The sequence below is a fragment of the Protopterus annectens genome, chromosome 6.part0 (genome assembly GCF_019279795.1).
Source record: "Protopterus annectens isolate FY-2018-M chromosome 6.part0, PAN1.0, whole genome shotgun sequence".
Classification (NCBI taxonomy): Eukaryota; Metazoa; Chordata; order Ceratodontiformes; family Protopteridae; genus Protopterus; species Protopterus annectens.
The window spans coordinates 490940217-490967188 of NC_056737.1; the positions used below are offsets into that span (position 1 = coordinate 490940217).

The 26972-nt window shown below is 38.0% G+C and overlaps 1 protein-coding gene across 1 annotated transcript in view; it reads left to right on the forward strand.

Annotated features, from left to right (window-relative positions):
- LOC122804065 (carbohydrate sulfotransferase 9-like) overlaps window positions 1–26153 on the forward strand; it is a 139145-nt gene extending 112992 nt beyond the window's left edge. Inside the window, exon 3 of the mRNA XM_044073732.1 lies at window positions 25155–26153. Coding sequence (XP_043929667.1) covers window positions 25155–25969 — 815 coding nt within the window. The 3' untranslated portion in view covers window positions 25970–26153. The remainder of the gene's footprint in view (window positions 1–25154) is intronic.
- The last annotated feature ends 819 nt before the right edge of the window (window positions 26154–26972 follow it).

The window sequence follows — 26972 nt, forward strand, 5'->3', positions numbered from 1 at the left end:
CCTTCAAGAGGTCAGACCTTCTGCAATGAAACAGAGGCAGCAGCATCCTTGGCTAGACATATGCTCACAAATTCATAAGTTCATAGAGGCATATTTTCAAGCCACAAACTTTTAGATGTGGTGATTTCAGACCGCAATCTACAGTATGTAAAGATGAATTTCAAGAGATTTTCTGACAAGTGGGGATTAGCACAGTATATTTCATTTTAACTTAATACAGCTTAATGGACATGTTGACAGAGTAGTGCAGACTGTCAAGAATTTCAAGAAACAGCTACTGATTTATGACAGTGGTGGCAGTTTGCATGCAATAGATTCTCACTTAGCATAATTGGAATATACAAATACTCCACTGCAGGGTGTTAGCCTATCACTTACTCAATTATGTATGGTTCATGGATTAAACAGGAAAAGTTCTACATCTCCTGCTTTGGTGACTCCTGCCTGTATTTTCTTACAAGAGAGACTGACGCAGAACCAGTCAAGAAAAAGTCTCTTTCTTTCAATGGAGCAAGAGAAGATAGGGACAAGGTGAGGGAAGTAAATATTGTGGGAAGAAATAGCCAGGGAATTGTTATGGCTAGGCTTGTATAGGCCCTAGAGCCGATAGCCTAGTACCAACTTATGAACATATGAATACAGCAGAGTTTTGCCTAGAAGTAGCCAGAGGATGTTACTTCAGAGAAATGTGTGCAGGCAGAGTTGTTTGTTGTTGTAGTGAACATGGGAAATTGTCTAGAAGGAACACTAGACAATTGTTCAAAATCAATATATCTCAGTGTCACTTTCTGGAATACTGAGGCAGTGCTCACAAAACCTTCAGGAATGCTGAGGTATTCAGAGATGCATCCAGAGAAGGGTCTGGTGGACATGGTTGAAACATTTGTTTAGTCAAAATGTTAATTTTTTACTTTTTTGGTCACCTGCCATTCTGTCACTGTCTAAGCAGTGTTTTTGTGTACTACTGGAGAGCAGCAATGTTAAGGAAACTTCTCCTTTTCTGTGCTGCTGTGCGATCTGAGTTGGTACATCTTTTTTGTACCCTTCGCCCTTGCTGTCAGTCAATCATCAGCCCCCTCCATTATCAACTGACCTGTTCTTTTCCTGTCATATTGGTGAGGGTCAGTTGAAAGGCACTACCTTTCAAACACCCATTAAGGTTGGTTTAAGATTTTCCTTCTTTAGATTCTCCCATCCCTATCACATGCCCATAGTGAGGCATAGGGAAGTGGCATGCAATAGGGTAACAGTGGAGGATGTCCCCTCACTCCTGCAAGGGATGTTCCCTCCAGACATCCCTGGCCTACCCCCTGGGCCGCAAGCTGTGAACTTCCTGGTCTCCACCCGGATGTAAGCACAGCCCATTGTACCCCACAAGTCTGCAACTCCTCTCTGTTCCTTTACTTCTCTCCCACCACACCTGGTTGCTCTAGTGCTGGGGCTGCTAGTTGAACCTCATTTGCCTAGGATGCAGAAATTCATCTCCTACACTACACAGCCAGATTTCCAGAGAGGGATATATAAGTAAGTGTCCCAAGATACATTTAAACCTGATAGTCCAGCTGTACTGCTGAATGAGCCACCACATGAAGAGATTCCTAGTATACCAACCTTAGTGATGCAGAACAAAGTCTCATATTGTCTTGGTTTGGAAAACTGTTAGAAAGTCAGTTAGGCTTTCAAACAATTCATGAACTTAATCAAAATAAATAAAAGAGTGAAAAATCTGAAATGACTGAGATTGCTGAAAATGAAAAGCTGCTGTTGAAATGCCACTTAAAATGTTATATATTTCTTTGTAATAATCAAGTTTTACAGTGCTGTTATTTATTCTGATATCTGTGAACATATTGAATGAAAGTTCTGTGTCAGGCAGCTTCTGACAACTTCCTTCAATTACATAGTCATGAATTCCTCCAAGGCTGTCCAAGGACTAATCCGTCATAATCTATGAGCATTGCATTCATGGTTTTGGAGTCCTCATTTTTCCCTCTGACTATCATGTTATCCATTAGTGTCAGTAGTTCTTCAGGACACATACTTAACCTTCATAATTGGGGAGATTAGAAGGCTGTGGTTAGTATTCTCGCACCAGGTGCCTGGATTTGTGAACCAGTACTAATTCTGTAGTTCAGGATTAGGAGGTGGTTCTTTACTCCTGAAGTGCCACCATTGGTATAAAATATTAAAATGAGGTTCAGGCTGAAAGCTGATAGCAGCGTAGGTGGATGGTAAAGATCATGGCCACTTAAAAATTGTATATTTTACATAATCTCAAGCAACTTCTTTATAACATACATTTACATTCATTTTACACAACCTCAACACAGCCATCAAATAAACCCGTAAAACATTAAGCATCATTTTACATCTGTATATATTGTCAGATTTTCACTTTTTGTGTAAAATTCTTTTTGGAAAGTGAAAAAAATGTTTATATAATAATAGTAAAGTTGCTCTATTTCCAGCAGTTTATGTATTTTGTTAGAAGTAAAGCTGCTACGCCTCCTGTCTGGCAGTTTGCACAGAAGAGTAGGACTACAAACTGCTATCTATCTAATTGCTGTAGCAAAGGAACTGAATCATTGAACCTTCATTTGGCCACTGTAAGACATTGAGCAAGTCATTTAACAAGACAATACTCTGGGGAAACTAAGAAATTGGGTTTGGCTCCTAGTGATTTCCTGGACCCAATACGTAGTAACTACCTGTGAACTTATTTACCTACCCAGTGCTTGGTCATACTCAAAAAACAGAGCTACAGTGATGCATCATAAAGCAAAGGATGAAGAACATATACTTGACTTTGTATGTAATAGACGTCAAGCTGTTTTACCACAAATTCAGCTAGGGTCTCACCTGAAAAGAGGTCTCTGGCTTAGTGGGATGAACAGGGCCAACACAGTATAAATATGTAAATAGAATAAATAGAGAAATAAATAAATATAGTTATAAAGAACTACTTATCTTAAACTAACACAGAGAGCTATCAAGACAAGTGCTGAAAAAAGTAGGGATCCAAGCAGGTCTGGCTATATTAAACTGGATTAACTTTCTGTAACATGCATCTGCCATAGGAATAGTATTAAGACTTGTTAGATTTATGATCCTTCTTGGACATTTGGGGGGAAGGTCAAGCTTCTCCGTATAAAAACCTATTTTCAAGTGACATGCTATTCTGGACAAATACTGTATAAAATTAATATACTCTGTAAACTATGCAACCTCATTGTCTACCGTACTATAAATGTAACGGTAAACCTGATTTCTGATGAATAAAAAAGATAAAAAAGCTAACTCTATTATTAGAATTCTAATCCCAATATGCTATTAATTCCAAGAGGTGGAATTGAACATTTCCACAGCATAGCTTGACAATGACAAACATGGTAATGAAAAGAAACATGGCAGTAACAAATACATGAAAAATGAATGTGTCTGAGACAATAGTCAACAAAACTTTTCATCCTAATCATTAGAATTTCATTTAAGCTGCCTTTTATGTACTTAAGAAAGCGGATGAAGGATTCATAGGGAAGTGGGCTCTAAAATCAATTTGCCTAAAAAAAAAAAAAAAAAAAAATATATATATATATATATATATATATATATATATATATATATATAGAAGCACAACTGCTATATTCCAGCACAAGTACATACAGAAACATATTACCCTTCAACTATATGCAGGGGGGCAAACCCCCCCTGTACCCCCCATGTGAGGGCTGTGCCCCCCACACTCCCTGCTACTTAAATATATCAACTCAGAGATTGCACTTAGTATAGTGCAATCTCAGAGTTGTTATATTTAAGAAGCAGGGGGTGTGAGGGGGTACAGCCCCCCTACATACATATATATATATATATATATATATATATATATATATATATATATATTTATATATATATCTCCTCCAAACACAAACACAGATGCACGCTAACCAACGCGGTGCTCAGATGACTCCAAATAACACAATCCACAGAATCCAGCACTCGCAAATAAACTTACTGCACAAAGCCCTTTTGAACTCCACAAATAGGGCAAAATAAAATAGGACCAAACACTGAAATAAGTGTATAAAAGTTTTTTTTCTGCAGAACAAAAGTCTTGGTTATAATTCAGCAGCAACGATCTGATAAAACTAAAAAGGATGATTAGGCAGAGGGAGGTTAGAAAGAAAAAATATTTGTGCTAGACAGACAGTGTAAAGTACTAAGCATGTAAGACAGATTGTGGATAGTGTGGAAATAAATGCATGAAGGAGTTGAAGATGCCTAGGTTGTCTCACGTGATCATGCTAAGAGAGCCTGTACAGATGGGGTACTCAGGGCAGTGATACAATTCTAGAGTTCTAGTTGGCCAGGTAACTAAAACGGGGTTATAGGAAAATAATACCTTTCCAGAGTGCCAGAAGCCTAAAAGACCAACAAGATAGGGATGCTCTTGGAACCACTACAGCTGTATAATCCCAAGAGAATGTGGGAAAGAGGGACTTTGAAAGGGAATAAGACTGATATTGAATGGCAGGGCAGGATCACTTGGCCAGGATAAGAAGCAGAACTTTTTTGGGTTAAGTAAAGAAAGGATACAGCTTGGATCTCTAGTAAGTCAGAAACAAAATGCATATGCTAAGGAGAAGGGTTCCTATTATGTGATCGAAAGATCACAATTTCGAATGCTCATAAGAGCGAAAATGCTGTATATCGAAACTATTACACCTCCCTCTAAATATATATACCAACTCCGAGATCGCACTACAGTGAGGAAAGGGCAAATATGCCAATCTTCATTGTACTGCGATCCCACAGTATGAACGTTGATATGCGCCATTTTCACTCTTCTGAGAGTTCGAAATTGTGAAACTTTGATCACATAATAGGAACCCAAAGAAAAGCATGATGGCATAAGAGCAAACACTTGGGGGGGGGGACCTGAATACTACATATAAGCTTAAACTGTAAGAGTTTTTATAAATTAGCTTAGCCTTAACCATGCATGAGGAAGATACCAGTGCTGCACTCAGTGACGCAGGTGGTACTGCTAACATAAGAAAATATTGCAGATGTAATCTATACTGTTAAAATAGGGACCAGGTGAGATAAAGGTGGGGCTTACTATCTCCAGAGTATTTACAAATGAAGTACATAAGGCCAGGAGAGATGGTGATGAGTGTTTCTGTGCAAGTGATCAACTAATGAGAGGTCAAGGGGTATAAACACAATGCATTTTAGAAATGGAACCATCTAATCCAAGCCTAAAGGGAACTCAATGGTCGGGCCAAAGTAGTATATTTATTTATGTATGTATGTATCAATTTATATTTGATAACCAGGTAGGTGGAGTGGTCATCATCTATTTTCATCCACAACCTGGTTAATATTAAACACGACAAGTTCATAGATAAATTCATACAACTATGCATAAAACTGTTGCATGCCACCTGCAAACTGATTAAGGCACACATATGCATATACAATGAAACATAGCTCAATTACATCATTCTTAATAACTGTTTCACTCACAGATGCTTTTATTCCATAATTACAGCTGACAACACATACTTTTATAGAGTTTCTTGTTAACAGTACTACAATGAGCATACAAAGTCATTTATGCCATCAAAAAAGAAACGCAGCTGCAAGCAAAATCTCACAATCGCAGCTTAAACTTTGCTGACGTTCAGTTTTAGCACATACAAAAAATAAGTGGCCATACTAAAGGAGCCACATGAAAGACAATTACCAGTCACAAAGAGCACTCCAGTAGGAGTACTTCAGGTGAATACTAGAGGCGATCAAGAAAGTGTCTACAGCCTAAAAGAAAAAAATGTGTCTCCTGTGAAGCCCCCTGCAAATTATAGTAGAAACATGTCTCTTATAAAGGGAATCAGCCATATAAAAATCAAAATGAAACAGACAGCCAGAAAAAAAATGATTAAAGGAATGAGCTGAGAGGTATCATTGCAAGGAACAGATAATATGCCATGACATCCTCTAGAAAGCAGACCGTGCCCACTCCCTTGACCAGAAAAATGACATCTTAGACAGGAAACTGTTACCTGCTTTAAAAAGGAAAATGAAAAAAGGAAAAATTACCATCTTAAACACCTGTAAATAGTGAGGCAGGGTGGGGCTGCTACCATTTTGCAGGGATGCAGCCATTGTGGATGTTGTAATATATGTGCTAGTGTTCTATATACCAAAACATACTAAATATTCCATCCAATCATCTACTTACATAATCAATGATGACTAGATTATTTGGCACAATGCTTATGTGGTGCATTTTATAGTGGACAAACTTGTGGACATTTATATATCATTGTGACGTCAGCTGTAAAAATGTAACGTCATTCTTTTTAAAAGAACTTTAGTACATATGAAGGCTGTTTTTTCAAATGACAAGTTTTTTGTTCAATGTAATATGTCCTTGGGTTAACATACCTTGCTAGATAAGAAAGAATGCAGATTATTAATACAGGAGTACTAGGTTTAAATGATTCCTGTTGATATGACACTAACTTAACCTTCTGGCTATTGAGTTAGTTGCCTCTTGTATGTCATGAATTAATATATCCTATAGCTGTCAATGTTTATACAATTTTTTATTCAATATGTTTCTGTTATCTGTTTTTCTTTTATGCATTAGATCATATCTTTTATGACCAGTTAAATATTTTGCTTTTGTGGCTATTCATAATTTCTGGATAGCTATGTATATACATTTCTTTACCTGTTTGAAAGTTTCCTTTTTGGCATTCTGTACATACTTACATTACTCTTTGTACCTCTTTGATTATTGTTTAAAATGTCAGTGTTGAAACATATACTATGTGGAGTTAAATCAGCTGTCAGTGTTATACATTTGCCATCAAAATAATTGTTTGCTTCCTGATTGTATAATAATGTGATTAAATTTGCATTAGAAATCAATCTATATGAGGGGCACATTTCACTACAACTGATGAACTTAAGTTCCTGCCGAAACCAGTTTTATTTGCACTTGGGTCTTGGGCCTTCTAAAGTCTTATTAAATAGGTTTTCTCATCCACTTTGTGCTGGCTTGTCATGTTGCTGTGAGTTTCCTGATAGCCGTGCACATTGGTGGAAGTTTAACAGTTTCGTACACTTTTTTTTTGTTACTGCTACCAGTGAGCCAGCCCACAGTAAAATTCTGTATTGCAGCTAATATACGGCCCCTTTGAGTGACAAGTACTACAAATACATTCTGTAACTAAAGTCTAAGTGGTGGTCTATGATAAGGGATCCAGTGAGTTGATTCTAACAGAGGATACTTTGTGGGTCTGTATCCTCCCAACGATGCTGGTGGCTGGAAGAATCCAAGATCTGAAAAGGCCTCTTGCTAGAAAAGACGTAAATGTATTTCAATGAAAGTATTAAAAAAACAACATATGAATATTTCCCAGCTGGAGTAGCCTAACACAAAGAGAAATCTAAAAGCATATGCAGTGTCTAAAAAGATATATTACCATAAAGGGGTCTGCCACAGGCTAAGCCTAAAAACAGGCTGAATAGTACTTTCATCTTAGATATGAGACTAATATATGAGTCTGGGTTAATAGGCCAACTAGTGAGAATGTCAGCAGCCTGCTTAATTAGATTGACAAGAAAGACAATAGAATTTTATGTGGGATCTGCATGTGAGGGTTAGGGAATATACCCTTTCACTGGTATTGTGTGATTTGGAGTTGGTATATTTAAGTAGCAGGATGTGAAGTGAGTACACAGGGCCAATTGTTTAACCTTGGAGAGCACTGTGTAGTTGATTTTTTTTGTCAACCTTTTGACTGTTGATCTAACCAAGTTTTGATTAACCTTAATACATCCCTATACACATGTGTGTGTGCGTGTGTGTGTGGTTGCTGTTCAGAATGTCGGCAACTGTCAGAATGTCAACAATTCAGAACTGAGACAGAGGTAAATGGATTGGTATTTGGACTAGAAATGTGCTTGTATGAGTGTTGTCAGGTTAGGGTTATGGCATGATGGCAAGCATTATGTAAAGGGATAGCTTTAGTATTATGCATGATTTTTGGGGCATGTTTCTTTGTCTGAGCCTGTCCAGTGTACTGGTAATGGTACACATTTGTTTTTCTAAGGTAAAATTCAGGGTTTGGGTTAGCACACATCATTATGATGGTGCAGGGGGTGAAGCCTCCTGCCCACTTTGCCAGTGGGTGTTAACCCTAACCCTGAACCTTACCTTAGAAAAATCTTTTCCATAACACTACCACTATTCAGAGAAATCAAGTCCTATGGCATTGGTATAGTATAGTTTTTTTTGTTTCATTTTAGTGTATTTTTAGTGTAAATTGATCACAGAAGCATAGAGTTTGCCTGTTTTTTTGTTTTTAGTGTAGTGTAAGTTTAGGTGTTTTTTGCTGTATTTTGAGTGCCTACACTTTGATGTGCTAATATTATGAACTTTCGGCATTTTGATGTCTGTAGTGTAATTGTCAACATTTGATGTGTTAATATTTTGAACTATACTCATATCTAAACTGAATGTATAGTCATAACATTCTCCTTGAGGCCTTCCAATGAACTACACATTTACCTCTGACTAGCTTACATCTAACCCCTTACATCATATTGCTTGTGCAAATGTGCTTTGCTGCCAGCACTCAGATCAACATACCCACTTTGAGAATGCCCGTTATAATCTCCTATCCTGTTGCATCCTTTTCCTCACCCAGCTGCCTTTCCTACCTAACAACCTCCTCCACTACATCTCTTCTTCAGCTTCACTGATGAACATCCTTATTCGATATGCACTTCTTTCTGTTGGCTGTGTTTGCTCCCTTACCTCAGTGATCATTAGCCCACCCTGTCTCTGCCCACTGTATTAGGCTATTTGCTCTCCAGAATGTGACAGCATTACAGTCCATTCATTCCTCATTGGGGTCGGAGCTGAGCAGTAAAGAACTGAGGGTATCACAGAGTTTATTAAGTTACAGTTTATCAAATCTGTAACTCAGTTATCTGAACCATTGAACATACCATTGACTATGACAAGGGAGTGTTAAATGGACTTGCTACAGTGCAATTCCAGTAGTAACGCTTGCTTTCTGGTAGTGCAGTTAGGATGTGTTATGAGCGTTTGATATTTTTTGTCATTTAGTTGCAGTTCAGTGGAATTGCAAACTGATGAAATCTAGACCATGAGTAGAGCCATCACTTATCTATGGCCAGGGTGGAAGTTTGTTTTAAGGGCCTAATCACCCTGCATATGCTCAGTACTGCCTGAGGGTCTGGAGTGTAATGAGCATCAGTGAGGATGAGTCACTTGCTACTGCAGGCAATGTAACCCTTCAAGGAAACACTGCTTACCTCAAAGTGAGCACTCATGAGCTATTTCTGGTCTCCACTTCGGATTCTACAGTAGGCCTAACCACCCAAATAGGTACTCTACCTCTCTCCTACAAAAAATAAATAAATAAATAAAAAATAAAGGAGAGCTGATTAAGCTGTGACACTCCTCTATTACCACACACCAGCAAGTGTTTAAGCTACTATTTACTATTCAAACTCCAGTCACCAAGGTTGTAACTAAGGCTTTATCCCTCTGCACCAGTGGAGTGGCTCAAGCTACATGTTTTTAACAGCTGCTAGTACTAGCCCCCCCTACCTTTCATTCCCAGCTGTCCCTATCTTTCTGCCTCCCTCTGTCCCTCAGAAGTATAAATACCAAATGGTATTTATTGTCCTAACAATACTCACAGCCCTGTTATCATTTCATACTCCCATCACATATACAGACCATCTACCATCATAGGTTCATAGGTAGGTACTAGGCTACTGGCCCTAGGGCCTATACAAGCCTAGCCATAGTGATTCCCTGGCTATTGCTTCCCACAAATATTTACTTTCCTGGACCCCTGTCTAGCAGGGCTACTGATGTGATCCTCGGGGTGAATTTCCTATCTCCCATCCAGTCATCAAGGTTCATCTTGAAGAGTTTGACATGGCCTTGTATGTTAGGCAGAGATTACCTCTGAGTAGCCGATATGTGACAGAGTATAGCTGGAGTTTGTTTAGATGATCAGCATAAGGCATCTGCTTTAGGCCTGTGATTCTTTTTGTGAGGTATTTCTGTGACCTTTCTAGTTGTTGCAGATGTCTTGTGAAGTACATACCAAACGGGGCATTGTATTCTATAATGGGTCTAATGAGGGATGAGTACAGAGGAACAATGACCTCCTTTTTTAGTGATGAGGTGTGCCACATAGAAGGATTTTCTAACTGTTGTGGCTATGTGGTTATCAAAGGTGAGACCACTGTCCACCTGTGTCCCTAGGTCTCTTATCACACTTTTGGTGTTTTGTGTGCCGCCACCTATGTGGCAGTTCACAGGTATGTGTTTTTTCCCAAAGGGGACAACTATACATTTTTTGGCATTTAGTTTGAGCCCATGGCTCTGGCACCAGGCATCTGTTTCTGTAAGGCCTTTTTGTAGTATATCCACATCATTTGGGGATTCAGAAATGGCTCCCAGCTTGCAGTCATCTGCGAACTTTGTAAGCCAGAGTCTCTTAGTGTTGGCCTGTACTTCAGAGAAGTAGATGCCAAACAAGAGTGGTTCTAGGACAGAACCCTGCGGTACACCACTTGTCACTTGTCTGGAGCTGGATTTGGAGTCGGCTACTTTTACAGTGTGTGTTCTGTCAGTAAGCCAGTTTGCAACCCATCGAGTGACATAGGGATTAATGCCCAGCTTAGTAAGTTTATCTATGATTCCAGAGTGGGGGTTAGTGTTGAAAGCCTTGGCAAGGTCCAAGTAGAAGTAGGCTGTGTGAACCACCTTACCCTCGTCCACGGCTCTGGAGACTGATTCGAAGAAGTTGATCAGGTTCAGGAGGCAAGATCAGCTATTCATCCCAAACTGGGTGGGGTCCAGTGTTTGAAGGTTGTCAATGTCTTTGTTTATAAGTTCCATGTCCTTGCAGATTAGGCTCGTCAGACTGATGGGACGGTAGTTCCCGGGATCCAAAGTGGATCCCCCCTTGTGGAGTAGGATGACTGTAGCTGTGTGCCACTCGGTGGGCACGAAGCCTGAGGTGAGGCTATGATTAAACATGACACATAGGCGAGGTGCCAGTTCATTTTGTAGTTCATGCAGTATACAGCCCCGGATGTCATCTGGTCCCTTGGATCATGTATTCTTGGCTTTGGAGAGTATGTTTTTTACCTGAGTGGCTATGATTACCTGAATTTGGCATTCTTTTGGTATCGAGATGGGCCCTATAGGGGGTGAGAGAGAGGTGAAGTTGGCACTGAATCTATCTGCCAGGATAGTTGCAATATCTTTGGGATCAGTATATCTAGTACCATTCTGCTGTAGCTCAGAGCAGACCTGAGTATTGCCCTTTAGATTCTTGATTCTCCACCCTACTCTATGCATTCTCCCATACTTACCAACCTTAGACAGACAGACATACACAAGCTGGATGCTTGTTACAACAAAATTGCTAAATTTGCCACAGGAACCTCCTACTGCAGCCATCATTGTATCTCCCTTAAAGAGCTAAACTGGCTAGAACTCCCATAACTCCTTCACTTTAATCAACTCACCCTCGCTCATAAACTTATTAACCTCCCCCTTAACATCCCTTCCCTTCAAACCCTACTCCAACCCTATCACTCCACTAGGCCCCTAAGATCAAGCAACAAAAATCAACTCACTATTATCAAACCCCAAAACTCAGCAGGAGAAGCCATATTTTCATGTACCATATCTAAACTTTGGAACGATCTTCCACCTTCTATAACTACTCTACCTTCCAGCAGCTTTTTCAAGACTGCGCTCAAATTCCACTTAAATTTGCACTGTCTTTGTCCTTGTTCTAATCCGGACTAACACCCCCACCCCACCTAGACTCTTAACCAACTATACTAGCGCCACTACTAACCACAGTCAGAATTAGCTAGTTGTCTTTACATACTTTAAAATCTTGTCTGACAACTTTGTTACTAATATTATAAACAAGAAACTATCTTAACTTGCAACATTTACTGTATATACTGTTGATAATCAATATCTTGTTATTGTATTAAAGCCAACAACCTGTAATGTTGTTTACTATTGCTGCAACTTTGTATCTCTTTATCATGTACATGATGTGGAGCTTTTCTCCCCGGGCATCCACTGAAAAAGGACCTGCATCCAGTCAGAATTTCCTGGTAAACAAATGTAAATAAATAAATAAATAACTAAAATAAATAAATAAGTATGCTTAGAAAGGTGCAGTGAGAATCTTGGGGCAAGCTACAATTTGTATTTCAGTCTTATCTAGTGTTAGTTGCACCTGGAGAATTTGAGATGCATTGTGTTGGGCAACCAGCCTGGAGGTGTGAATATCCTTGGTGAATATGGACACTCCTCCACCTTTAGTGTTTCAGTCCTGGTTTGGTGGCCACAAAGTGTGGTATGAGTTGTAGCCTGGTATTGCAGGGGTGCTCTCTGGAGCTTTGAACCAGGTCTCAGTTACTGCACAGATATCTATGTTCTCCATTTTTAGGAGAGCCTCGAGAGAGTGCATTTTGAGGTTTAGACTTCTAGTATTGAGTAGCATTACCTTCAGATTTTGCTTGTTTGTACCCATTACGGTGGTAGTTTTGTCCTTTGAACCTTATCTAAAAAAGGCACTATGGGGTGGCAAGATCCTTAGCCAGTAACCTGAATCCCATGGGTGACAGGTGCAAACCATCTCTTGCAAAGCATCATGGTTTGTCGATCATGTCATCCCAGGCAGACAGATACTGGATCCCCTTTGAATGACACCAGAAGCTTAGCCAATTATTGAAGTCAATAATTTTGTCCTTATACTGTGGTATCATTCTGGGCGATGGCAGGATGCTACTCAGGGCTACGATCATACCTGCCTGGGCTACATGATCCAAGAGCTCTTCCATATCTCTTTTCATGTAGTCCAGAGAGGTACGTCTCAAGTCATTGACAACAACATATCATATTTGTACCTGTTGTGGAGCGACGTGAGTGCATGCGTTATGTGATGGATTCTGGCACTCGACAGGCAACTAACTGGAATTTTCTTCTTCAGCCTTGTGAGTGGGATATCAGTGTGCCTGACTATAGAGTCACCTATGACTAAAGTGTTGGGTACATTGTCTTGCCTTAGGGGCTGCTGTTGGGTGTCACACTGGTGTTGTGAGCTATGTGACACTTTGTGTTTGGAGGTGGTGTTTGTATTTCAACTTTGGAGGTCCTTCCTGCTTGGGCAGGTTAATGTTAAGAGCCTCTGCATATGTGGGTTTTATGTTGCTATGTGTGAGTTTTGGTGGTGTGGGTTTTGAAGGACTATGTGTTGTTTGAGGTGTTGTGTGGGTGTTAACTTTCTCCTCTTGACCGTCTAGCACAATCTTGGCTGGAGAGAGCTTTGCTTCCAGTTTGGCTATGTAAGTGCATCTCTCGCAGGTTATAGTGTTTGGTGGTAGGAGGAGAGGGTTGTCTGTGCACATGAGGCAATTGCTGCATTGCCCCAGTATGTCCAGATTCACCAGGTGGACAGGAGAAATCACCTGAAGCTGACCCTTGGACATGCCTGGTTAGGTGCTTTCTTTGTGTAGTACAAGAGCTGTTTTCCCTTACTTTTTGGCAGGGTACTTGCAGTTGTAGGCTGTCTAGTGCCTACAACTATTTTCTCCTTATTACCAAGGAGAGGTGAGTGCTTATAACAAATTAAGGCTTCCTAGTGCTTTTTAGCAAGTTTTAGAGCAAGTGCTAGTCACAGGCATACAGATGTTAGTGCTACTGCTGATAAACTAGCTAGTTCTAAGGGAAAATTTGAAGAGCAGACTTTCTGGCACCGGGAATAATTTAACCTTAGCCCCGCGGTGCTGCCCGGTGCACAAATGTGCGCAAACACGCGTATTTATGCCAGAAAGTTGAAACTAAAGGTGGGAAATCAGCAAATAAGATAGAATTTTCTTTGCTAAATCAGGCTAAACAATGCAGTTATACAGTAAATAAGCACAGAAAAGCTAATGCACTTGCGTGTATAGCCCAGAACAGTAAACGCAATTAAAACTTTGCAAAATTAGAAATTTGAACATTTAAACTTTTTAAATAAAGCATGGCAAGTGCACAACTGGAAAACTACTTACAGGCAGAAATACAGTGAAATAAGTAGCTAGTCTACTTTTAAAGCTTTCTGAGAAGTGCAGGTAATAAAAATGACCAAAATCGGCAAAAAATAGAAAATTCAGCAAAAAGTACTTGCTGTTAGCACAAAAAGTCTCTCTTTCTCGTTTCTGGTGCTGTAGTAGTCTGCAGGATGCCCAAACAGGATCTGCTGATTTAAAACAAGCTATATCACAAACACATGTATTTATGCCAGAAAGTTGAAAGGGATAGAAATCAGCCCAAAATGGCCAATAAAATGACAATTTCAGAGCTCGAAACCACTCCTCTAGTGTTAGATAGGCAGTACAGTGCTCCCACTCTCACTGGTAAGCAGTAGGACCTCCCCTCTACCACAGCAAGGTCTGGATAGCTCTGAACACTGAAATGAAAGTCCTGAAACCAGCAAAGTCTGGAAACTAGACTATTCTAGTTAGAAAATGCGGGGAAGTAGCAAACAAGATAGATTTTTTTTTGTTAATTCAATCTAAACAATGCAGTTATACAGTAAATAAGCACAGAAAGGCTAATGCACTTGAGTGTATAGCCCAGAACAGTAAACTCAATTAAAACTTTGCAAAATTAGAAAAAAAAAATATAAATATATATATATATATATGTATATGTGTATATATATATATATATATATATATATATATATATATATATATATATATATATATATATTTTATTTTTATTTTACATTTTTTAACCAGGGGTGTCTGACTGAGCCGAAAAGGCCCTTTTTCAGCAGAGGCCCGGGGAGAAAAGCTCCACAGGGAAAAATTACAGACACATTTAGCTATTTAGACATGATCAGTATACACACAAATTGCAGGAGACATATTTTTACAGTGGTATGCGGCACATCAACAGTTACAGTGGAGAGAACAAACAAAAAAATATTAATTTAAAAATAAAGGTAATTAATAGATTTGTGGTGTACAGCTGAAATTTGGAACATAGATAGAATACATACATAGTACACAGGTACAGTACATACATTGTAGATTAGCCAGTGTTTGTGAGTAAGATTGAAAACTATTATCAAGTACTCTAGATTTAGTATGTATATATCCGCTTTCACTAGCCTGGGGGAGCAATCATGGCACTGCCAACTTTGCTTGCGATATTGCCTGATGAGGTCTTTAAAGGAGGCTTTGGATGATGTGTTTTGAATGCCAGTAGGGACAGAGTTCCATTGTTTAGCCATTGAACTACTATATAGTGCATCTCCAAAGCTATTGTAGCTGTTGGTGACTTCTAGTAGTAGTTTGCTTGATGATCTAAAAGGCCTTTTGGCTGAGTGATGTTGTACTAGGTTTTTGAGGGCAGGACACTTATTGGGGAGGTACTAGATAGAATGACAGAGGAAGAGCTGATTGTAGGTTAGGAGGTTGGGCAGTTCAAGCCAGTGGAGCTGTCTCAAATCAGTACAGTGATGAGTTCTATATGAGCAATTTGCAGCAAACCGGGCAATTCTGTTATAGCAGGCTTCCATTTTGCTTAGTTCAGTTTTGTTGAGATTAGTCAGAATGGGAGATGCATAGAGTAGGGTGGATAGAAGTTGGGAGCGAGCAATGGCTGATCTTGTGTTGTTGGTAAGAAATTGTTTGATACGGTACAGTAATCCCAGTTTGGCATGTACTTTTTTAATAGTTAAGTTGAGATGACTATCAAATTTCAGGTGGGAGTCTATGGTTATTCAAAGCAAGGATACTCTGATTGTACTATATAGCATAAATCCAAAGCACACAATAGTCACAAACAAAGAACTTTAATGAAGCTTTCAGGTCTCCACCCTTCATCAGCATACTAAACACATCACATTAATTACATTTAAATAGAGGAATATTAAAATCACATGATCAAGCCAGTCATTCATAAAACCTCCGTAATCAGTAACACAAATTAGTTAAAAACATTTCCTAGTTGTAAAATATTAGAAGTATTTTTGTTTATATAAAAATGTTTATATAAAAAATGTTTATATAACAAATGTGGTAAGTGATATGAAAATATAAAAGTAAAAATATAAAATATAAAGATTACATCTATAAATTTAATACTAATTTAAGGATATTTTTTAAAGATTCTCCTTCTGTCTTTTCATTAAAACTGGTTTTAAGCTCACTGTTCCATTAAGCCCAGGATATTTGTCAGCATGTAGATGCAATATCCATTCATATTCTTTTAATAGCAAAAGATTTTCAATATCACCACCTCTGATGCCCAAATTCAAAACAGATATACACCTAAATTTAAATGTATGTGACTGAAACTCATGCACATGCCTATATAATGCATTTGTTTCTACCTTTCTTTTTATTTCTGATTTATGTTCTACTATTCTGTCTTTTAACTTCCTAATCGTTTTCCCCACATAGAATACACTACATAGGGTACAGGTAGCCAAATATACTAATTTAGTTGTGTTACAATCTGCTTTACAAGAGAAATCATAACATTCACCTGTAGTTGGATGCTGAAAACTACTTTTATTATCATATATATCTGAACAACACACACAATTATAGCATTTAGATGTGTACACTTTTGTTCTTACTGACGGTATTTCACTTTGAAAATCATTATAGCATAACATTGTTTCAATGCCTGACCATTTCTAAAGGCATATTTTGGTGTTAATCCTAATAAATCTTTTAGGTCTGGTTGGGCCATTAATATGACCCAATTTTTCTCAATGATCTTGCAGACATCATGTGTGTTGGCATTATAGGTGGTGATAAATCTTAAAACATTACAGCTTTTTATCTTTTTCTCTGTTATGTCTATATTCTGCATAATTTGGTGTGTTGCCCGTTCTGTAATTTGATGTAAAGAGCCAAAAAATAGGTTTATATAAACTACTTCTACCTTATAAAACCTGTTTATAACTCATATCAATCTCATTCAATATATAGCCATTATTAATAAATTCTTCCTTCATTTTCTTAATTTCCTCTTTAAAAATAAGTTTTTCACTAGTTAATCTACTTACTCTTATAAATTGTGATTTTAAGATGCTTCTATAAACATGTGCAGGGTGCATACTAGCTGCATTCAAATATCTAGCTGCATGCACATCCTTTCTATGTATCATCGTATACAATTCATCAGATTTTCTGTACAATTTTACATCCAAGAATACTATATTATCTCTAGAAAATTTCATTTTAAATCTAAGGAACTCTGTTGTTGAATTTAAATACTTTAAAAAACTTTCTAATTCTTCTAATGTACCTGCCCACACAAAAAAGCAATCATCAACGAACCTACAGTAGCAGTCCAATAAATGTTTAAACTGATTATTAGCATTCAAGACATATTGTTTCTCCCATACATATAGGACCAAGTTGGCAAACGTATTCACTACTGATGTACCCATAGCCACTCCTGTTAATTGTTGATATGGTACATTATCAAAAATAAAGATGTTCTTAGTCAAAACTAAATCTAAAAGGAAGCATATATTCTCCACTTCACGTGTCTGCTGCAATGATTGCATCATCAGAAAATTTCTTATTGCCTCTATCCCATAGTCAATAGGAATCACCGTAAATAGTGATTCTATATCTAGTGTAACCAATAAATATTCTGTCATGTTACTTGTTTTTTTCCATAAATCAACCTTTTCTAAGAAATGCACTGTATCTTTGAGTATTGTTTCACATTTAGGTAGGTACTTTGCTAAAACATTCTGTAAGTACCTGGAAATGGGTTCCATCACCCATCCCTTACCTGACACAATGGGTCTTAAAGGTGGGTCATTAATGGACTTATGAATCTTGTGTATTACATAGATCTGTGGGATCTTAGGGCAGGTTACAGTCAAATAGGACAATAAGTCAATGGTTATATCCTGACACAATTGCATGTCATACAGAGCTAAATTAATTTGAGAAACATGATTTTTTATATCCGCAAATGTGATCTTCCTAAAAGTATTTGTATCAGACAGAAATTCATGAAACTTATTCATGTACCAAAGCTTGTCCATTATAACAGTAGCCCCTCCTTTGTCAGCCTGTTTAATTATAATATTTTTATCTTTCTTCAATTGCTGTAAGGCCTTATATTCATCAAAAGACAAGTTATATTGAACATTTCTACCTTTGTTCTTATTTTTATTCTTAATAGTGTAAAGAGCTCTAATTTCCATTTCCACTATATTTTGAAAGGCCAAAATTACAGGCGACAGCTGTGGCATAAAGACACTCAATTTTTTGAAGACAGGATTTAAACTATCTGACTGTTTAAACATTGATTTCAATATAATGTTCCTTGCAAAAAGTTTAACATCCGTTAGTATATCAACAATATTGTCCTTGAATGAAGGGATAAACTTCATTCCATATTCAAATAATTTATAGTGCTCATCTGACAGCATAAAATTTGCAGAGTTAACAGTACCTTTCAGTAAACGACAAGTTCTTAGCGCCTCGGCGCCTTGCTGGGCTGCTTGAGGCTCTCATTTTTCCTTTTCTGTACTTGCGTTTGGTGTTGTGGAGTTTTTTGATCTATGGATTCCTGCTGCCTTCTTTGCTGTAACACAACCTTCTCCGGTTGTTTTAGGCGAAAGGGTAAAAAAGACGAAATTTCGGTTTGTTTACGTTTCTCCTTCCCTTCCGACACAGAGGCTGTTGGTTGCTTCCGACCTCCTAAGGCATTATCATCCGCGCCCATAGCAGGAACGCCATTTAAAGACTGCTCCACATCACACTCCTTTCCCCTTAACTGGCCTTGCTCAGACTGACTTGTCGCTGCGGAAGCAAAGATTAACGCCTCAGTCGCACTCGCTTGCTGATTGGCTGCTGCTACAGCTAGTCCTGGCGTTACTGGCAATTCGAAATTATCAAGCTCATCTAAAAGTTTATTGACAGGTTTCACTTTACGTGATGAATTTATTACGCTATCTACCTTTCGTTGACTAAATTCCTTTTTAAAAACTGCTTTAGGCCAATGAAAGATATGTCCATTTTTGAAATCATCTAAGTCACGTTGTAATTTACGTTTCTTTTGCATTTCTAGTTTAATATCTAGTACTTGGATGCGATTTATAAATGCTTGATACTTCTCATTCATAGCATCTGTTGTTAAAAGTTCAAACACTTCTTTCTCAATTTTTTCTATTTCATCCATTAAATCAGACTCTATTTTTCAAAGAATTTGTTCATTAGCTTCATATAGCTAATGCTGAGCTCAAGGTTCAGTTGTTGCCACTGTACTAAAAGATCTTGATATGTATTACCGTATGACGGTATCTTTAAAATCCGAAGCCCACGTGGCACCACTCCAAGATCTAAATAAGCTACAAAGCTCAGTCTTTGCCACTGCAAATGCTTGTAGCTCTGTACTTTTTTCTCCAAAAGATTTAACATTTTGCTAAAGTCAGAAAGCCCAACGCTGGCATTACCACATTGCTGGGTATTCATTGCTCTGGTCTGTAGCAATGGATTGCTTGATTTCATCAGCAACTTTTTCATAGTTGAGCTCATTTAGCAGAATGGTAAAATTCCAACAATATCAGGAACAAAAACAGACGGCTGGCTTGCTCTCCTCCTACTATATTGTTTGCAGCTACTTAGTACAGCTATTCAAAGCAAGGATACTCTGATTGTACTATATAGCATAAATCCAAAGCACACGATAGTCACAAACAAAGAACTTTAATGAAGCTTTCAGGTCTCCACCCTTCATCAGCATACTAAACACATCACATTAATTACATTTAAATAGAGGAATATTAAAATCACATGATCAAGCCAGACATTGAAACAAATGTTATGCTATAAAGATTTTCAAAGTGAAATACCGTCAGTAAGAACAAAAGTGTACACATCTAAATGCTATAATTGTGTGTGTTGTTCAGATATATATGATAATAAAAGTAGTTTTCAGCATTCAACTACAGGTGAATGTTATGATTTCTCTTGTAAAGCAGATTGTAACACAACTAAATTAGTATATTTGGCTACCTGTACCCTATGTAGTGTATTCTATGTGGGGAAAACGATTAGGAAGTTAAAAGACAGAATAGTAGAACATAAATCAGAAATAAAAAGAAAGGTAGAAATAAATGCATTATATAGGCATGTGCATGAGTTTCAGTCACATACATTTAAATTTAGGTGTATATCTGTTTTGAATTTGGGCATCAGAGGTGGTGATATTGAAAATCTTTTGCTTTTAAAAGAATATGAATGGATATTGCGTCTACATGCTGACAAATATCCTGGGCTTAATGGAACAGTGAGCTTAAAACCAGTTTTAATGAAAAGACAGAAGGAGAATCTTTAAAAAATATCCTTAAATTAGTATTAAATTTATAGATGTAATCTTTATATTTTATATTTTTACTTTTATATTTTCATATCACTTACCACATTTGTTATATAAACATTTTTATATAAACATTTTTATATAAACAAAAATACTTCTAATATTTTACAACTAGGAAATGTTTTTAACTAATTTGTGTTACTGATTACGGAGGTTTTATGAATGGCTGGCTTGATCATGTGATTTTAATATTCCTCTATTTAAATGTAATTAATGTGATGTGTTTAGTATGCTGATGAAGGGTGGAGACCTGAAAGCTTCATTAAAGTTCTTTGTTTGTGACTATCGTGTGCTTTGGATTGAGTCTATGGTTATTCCCAATAGCTTAGCCTGTGCCACTGGAATGATTGGAGTAGCATTTGTGGAGTAGATAGTAAACTGACTGTTAGTGTTTTTATTAGAACTGGTTATAATCATAAGCTGAGTTTTCTTTGAATTGAGGATAAGTTGGGCTTTGGTAAGGTAGTTTTCAATGTCAGAGAATGCTAACTGAGTTGTTTGCAGGAGGGTGGGAATGTTTTGTGCAGCACAGATTAAGGTAGTGTCATCTGCATACTGAATGATAGATGCATGCTGTGTGTAGGTATGGAGGTCATTTGTGAAGACTGTGAATAGTAGTGGTCCTAAGATAGAACCCTGTGGGACTACTATAGTTATGGCCAGCTGAGGAAAGAGAGAGAATTTTCCCATTTCACAGCTTGTCAGTTAAGTAGTTTTGGAACCAGGTAAGAGTGGAATTTGATAGGTGATATTGGTTTAGTTTGTTTAGCAGGATTTGGTGTGAGACTGTGTCAAATGCTTTGGACATATCCAAAAAAAGAGTTGACACCTGTAGGCTTTCACTTTTGAGACGGTTTACTGTGTCTGTGAAGCAGAAGAGGGCTGTAGTGGTACTATGGGCAGGTCTGAAACCATGCTGAGTAGATTACAGGATGTTGCTGTCTAGGAGATAGTTTAACATCTGGGTATGGATGAATTTTTCTAGGATTTTGGCCAGGGGGAGAGTAAAGCAATGGGTCTGTAGTTATTAAGTTCAGTGGAGGTCCCGCCTTTATGTATGGGTGTAACACAGGATATTTTCCAGAGTTTGGGCACTTAGTTTTCAACAATTGATCTGTTTATGAGAGTGGAGACTGGGATAGCAATAGCATCTGCTGTGAGTTTCAAGAAATAGCTGGGGAGTAGGTCAGCTGCTGTCGATGAGGTTTTTAGTTTGGAGAGCATGCTTTTGATTGAAGTGGTGGAAACTGTTTTGAGGATAAAGCTTGTATTAGTGTTATTTGTGTTGGGGGGGATAGTGAGGAAGGAACTGTCCTGTGATACTAAGGATAGAATTGAGTTCATAAAGTGGGAGTTGAATTGTGTTTTGATGGGAACTTTAGTGTCAGGGGTGGTTGGTTTGGGGGTAGCCTTTTGGGTGGATTTTAGTAGCTGGTTTACATTTTTCCAAAATTTTGGGGGTTGTGTTGGTATTTCATTTGTAATGTTGTGTAGTAGGATTTTCTGTCCAGCATAGCAGTTCTTGGTACTTAGTTAGGTTTTGTGTTTCTTTGTTTTTTTGATAGTAAAGCCAGACAGTGTCTCTGATCTTGAGGATTTGTTTGGTTTCTTTACTGAGCCAGGGGTTTGTAGAGGTTCTAACCTTGATTTTGCACAATAGAGCAACAGTGTCTAGGTGTTGTAGAAATGTTTTGTTGAAATGTGCTACAGCCTGGTCAAGTGGGAAGGTTTTTAGGGGGGTCCAGTCACAGTTACAGAGTAAAGTGTTGAGGACCTCAGGAGACAATTTTTTTGTGTTTATAATGGATATATAGTTAGTGGTTTTGCATATGCTTGTTCTACTACGTATAAAGTATATTATGTTGTGGTCGCTTAAGGTGTCTGGGAGACTGCCTGTGTGAGGGTACAATGTGGGGTTGTTAGTTAGGACCCAGTCAAGGATGGATTCCCTTTTAGATTTTTTATCACATCTAGTTGGAATTTGGACTAGCTGCTGGTAGCCATGGAGATTTATTAGATTACTTGGTGGTTCAGATATACAGGTGAAACAATCTAGGTTGAAGTCCCCCAGAATAAGGGTTTCTTGTGAGTATGTGGAAGAACACCAGGATAAGAAGTCTTCAAGGCTAGCAGGTGTATTACCAGGTGGAATATAGATCACAATTGTGGTGATGACCTTTTTAGGGTGAAGTTGAAGTTGTGAGATAAGTATGTCCCAATTATTGGGGGAGGGGTAGGAGTTTGGTAATTGACAGACAGTTAAGTTGGACTTGTACAGTAAGGCAGTGCCACCCCCTTTATGAAGTAGTCTGTCTTGTCTAATGATATTGTAGCCGGTAGGGAGAACTTCTGAGTTAGCTATGTTTTTATTTAGACAGGTTTCTGTTAAAGCAACTATGTCTGGAAAGTAGTGTGCTATTATGGCCTGGAGTCCAGGTATTTTATTTTTGATACTTCTAATATTAATATTTAGCATTAAAAGATGGTTGGTTTTGCTGCTGTTGTTGATTTGCCCACGAATGAAGAACGTGGGGGTGTTAAGTTCTGACATTTGTGTTGGAGCAGTTTGTGTTGGACACATTTGTGAGTTTATTATTGAGATCTCATACTGCCGATGATTGCCAAAAAGGATGTAATTTTCATGTGTATATATTTATGTATATATTTATATTTGTATATGTGGGTTTATTATTGTGATCTCGTACTGCCGATGACTGAACGGCATATGGTTGAAAGGGACTTTTCAAAGAGGCACAATGCTGAACTGGACTGCTAAGAATATAAAATACCGAATGTGCAGTGTAATTTGGTAGTCTGAGTTCAGTATTGTGAGTGGAAATCGCAGTACAGTGAGGAATAGGGAATGTACCTATTTCCTCACTGTAGTGTAATCTCAGAATTGTACTGCGGTGGTGGTGTTGCAGTAGCGTTGTCGCCTCACAGTAAGACGTTGTCCTGTTCGATTCTCAGCTAGAGCGTCTTCTGTGTGGAGACATGCGTGAATGGGCGTACCTTCATTGAAGGTTGTGCGTCAGAGCTGGCAACTCGGCATGTCAAAATCTACTGCCAATCATTAGCGGACCGGAGTTCCTCTGTGGCGACCCCTAACCGGGAAAAGCCAAAAGACACAACAAGTGTAATCTCGGAATTGGTATATATAATTTGCAGGGGGGGATGTGGGGGTGAGGGGTGCAGGGGGGCTTGCCCCCTGCAAAACAGTAAAAACCATGTGCAGTCGACGTGACAGTCTAATGGTAAGTTACTCTGCATAGCTTAGGTGACTGACATCACCTAAAGCTATGTCGAAATACATCAAACTTCAGTTTGCGATTAAAACAGTTTTGATGTTTTGGTTTGTGTGTTGGGGGTTGATCAGTTCAACTACCCAGATTACTTTGTCTCTGATGTGCTAGAACTCTCAAACAGCACTGCATAGCTCATGTGTTCATTTCTTCTTTGATTGCCAAAAAGGATGTAATTTTCAGGTCCACTCACCAAGTATATTAGTGGTTGCAATAACTTTTTCATCATATTAATTCAGTAACTGTTTCAAAACAAGTGCATGGAAGTTGTTTGGAAAAAATGCTAAATGTAGTTCATTTTAACTTTAACCAAACTTTAAGTTGTTGTTGTGCCTTTCGGCTTATCCCGGTTAGGGGTCGCCACAGTGGAACTTCGGTCTGCTAATGTTTGGTAGTGGATTTTTACATGCCGAGTTGCCAGCCCTAACACACAACCTTCAATGAAGGCACGCCCATTCATGCATGCCTCCACACAGAAGACGCTCTAGCTGAGAATTGAACGGGACAACGTCTTGCTGTGAGGCGACAACGCTACTGCAACACCACTACCGCGGCTTTAACCATACTTTAAGTAATGTTTATATAAACCTTTAAATATGTTAACAGTCTTAACTTATTAGTTCTCAGATAAAATGCAGAGAAAAACAGAGTTAGGACGCCTGTCGACATGTTAATTTTCTTTAGACATTTACATACTCCCTGATTCTTGATTTTGAGATTTTCTTTCTGCATTGGGAATATACTATGCCTTCTGGGTGTGGCTGCTCTGAAATCAATATAAAACTGAAAGACAGAGCTGCTAAAGTGGTTTAGCCGTATTTGATATGGATAAGATGTAAACTGTTAACCTAAATATGTCTGCCTCAAGGTAGCACTTCCAGCATCTGCATGTTGTCCTATTCCAACCCAACCCTCAGAGAAGGATAGCCACCACTGTATGCCCTCTTCATTGGCAGAAGTCTGTTCCAAATCTCCAGTCATTAACATCATAGACAGAAATCCCAACTACCACATTAGTGAGAAATGCCCTTACACTTATGATGAATGTGTGGATTGTTGCTTGAATGCCTACACAATAACAGTAAAAAAATGTTACTAACTTCAGCCCTAGGTCTTTAAAACCCTGAATTATGACTGTCTCATAAATAAGCTTACAGAACTGAACTATGCTATCAACTAATTGCTTGAAATGGATAACCTAAGTGACCATGCACTGCTGAAATTATTGGCATAAATATAATTAACAATTTGAATTATATTTTTATAATTAACATGTATGGCATTATGGGATATATTCTAATTCATAAAAATGTGATTTCAAATAAATCTGTTTTTTTCTTTTCTAGTTAACACAGTCAATAATACAAAAAACTGGCTTTGGATAATGGACCAGAGGAAACACGCAATACAACACATGTGCGAGAAATACAACCTTAGCCGGCCTTGGCATCTTCGACAAGGACTATCCAGACAGATGTATGTGGAACACAGATATAGGCTAATATTTTGTTCAGTGCCAAAGGCTGGTTGCTCTAACTGGATAAGGGTAATTATTCAGATGACCCTAAATGTTACTATGGAAGCCTCTAAACTCCTAAATGTTCATAACAACCCAGTGCTTCAGAAACTGAGCTCATACCCACGTGCAAAACAAAAAAGTTTGCTTCAGAACTATACCAAGATAATGTTTTCAAGAGCACCCATAGAAAGACTCATTTCAGCCTACAGGGACAAGTTTTTTCATTCAAATCCTTACTATGTCAAAAACATTGCAGGACAGATTAAGAATCGATACAGACGCAACAAGAACGTAGCCGGGCCAGTGACATTTGAAGAGTTTGCTCGCTTTGCAATTGAAGCCAATTGTTGCGATAAGCACTGGATGCCTATCTTCAAGGTCTGTGATCCCTGCAGTATTCCATATGATTTCATTGGAAGATTTGAGTTTGTAGAGACAGATGCCAACAATATCTTGAGATTTCTGGGAGCACCAGATGATCTGCAATACCCCAGTTTCAAAAGACATAGCAAAGACCCAAGGACAAATAGTAGCATAATTGATGATTTTTTAAAGAATCTCAAGAATAAAGAAATATTAGATGGCATACATAAAAAGTATAAGATGGATTTTTTACTCTTTAACTACTCTTTTTTTATATGAGACTATTCTTCCACCAGCTACTTCTAAGGACAGAGACCAGAAGTTACTTGCTTGTATTCATTTGTATACACTAATCTTGTCTTATTTAACCTGTTAAAAGCAAATGCCTACACCAAAAAGACTGCACTTTTAATCTGAAGTCATTTAAAATGTAAAAAGAAGCATTCTCCAATAAAAAAACAGAACATGAGAATTCCAGACTGAGAAGTTATTTTACTTATTTTTGCATATTTTTTTTTTACATATTTTAATGAACGCAAGTGCTTTTTTTCAGCAAATACATTAACGGATTTATAGGTTAGCAGGTTCATACTTGAAAATTGATCACAAAAATCATTAGGATGGGATCCTAGCCACTGCAGTTTACTTACTACATCTGTCTGTAAAGGAATGAAGGGTCTTGAGCAGGGGTGAATTTGCAGTTGCCTGTCAAACTGTCAGTCATTGTGCAGGGCAGGAAGTGATCACCATAAACAAACTGCTAAGAAACAAAATCAGGTGATAGAGATTTTAGATGTTCTGTGGCGGTTAAGGAGCTTGTACCTGAGATTTTTGGTTGAGAAAATATTGCATTTTTTTGCAGATTAACCATGTGCTTGGATATATACATGCCAAAGGAAACATTATGTTCAATTTTGGGTTTAATAAGGGCAGGGTAGAGGGAGACTGTACCTTTCTTGTTCTTAAAGATATTTCTTTAGTAATTAACTGGGCTTGATAAAAGATTTTCTAAGTATATTTGATACATGTCCACATGTCTTTGTTTCATAGTTTTATAGTTTAGTACTAGGCTATCTGCCCTGGGGCATTTGTAAGCCTAGCCATAGTGATGTGGCTTTTGCCACCCCATGAAATGGTACAAAAATGTACAGAATAAATTTAGAATACTGTGCCTCTGTCTAGTAGTGACACAATGAAGGTCCCCTTATATAATAGAATTAGTTTATAGTTTCATAGTTTCCACAAATGTGGACACACTTTTGTCCACAAATTTGTCCACAAA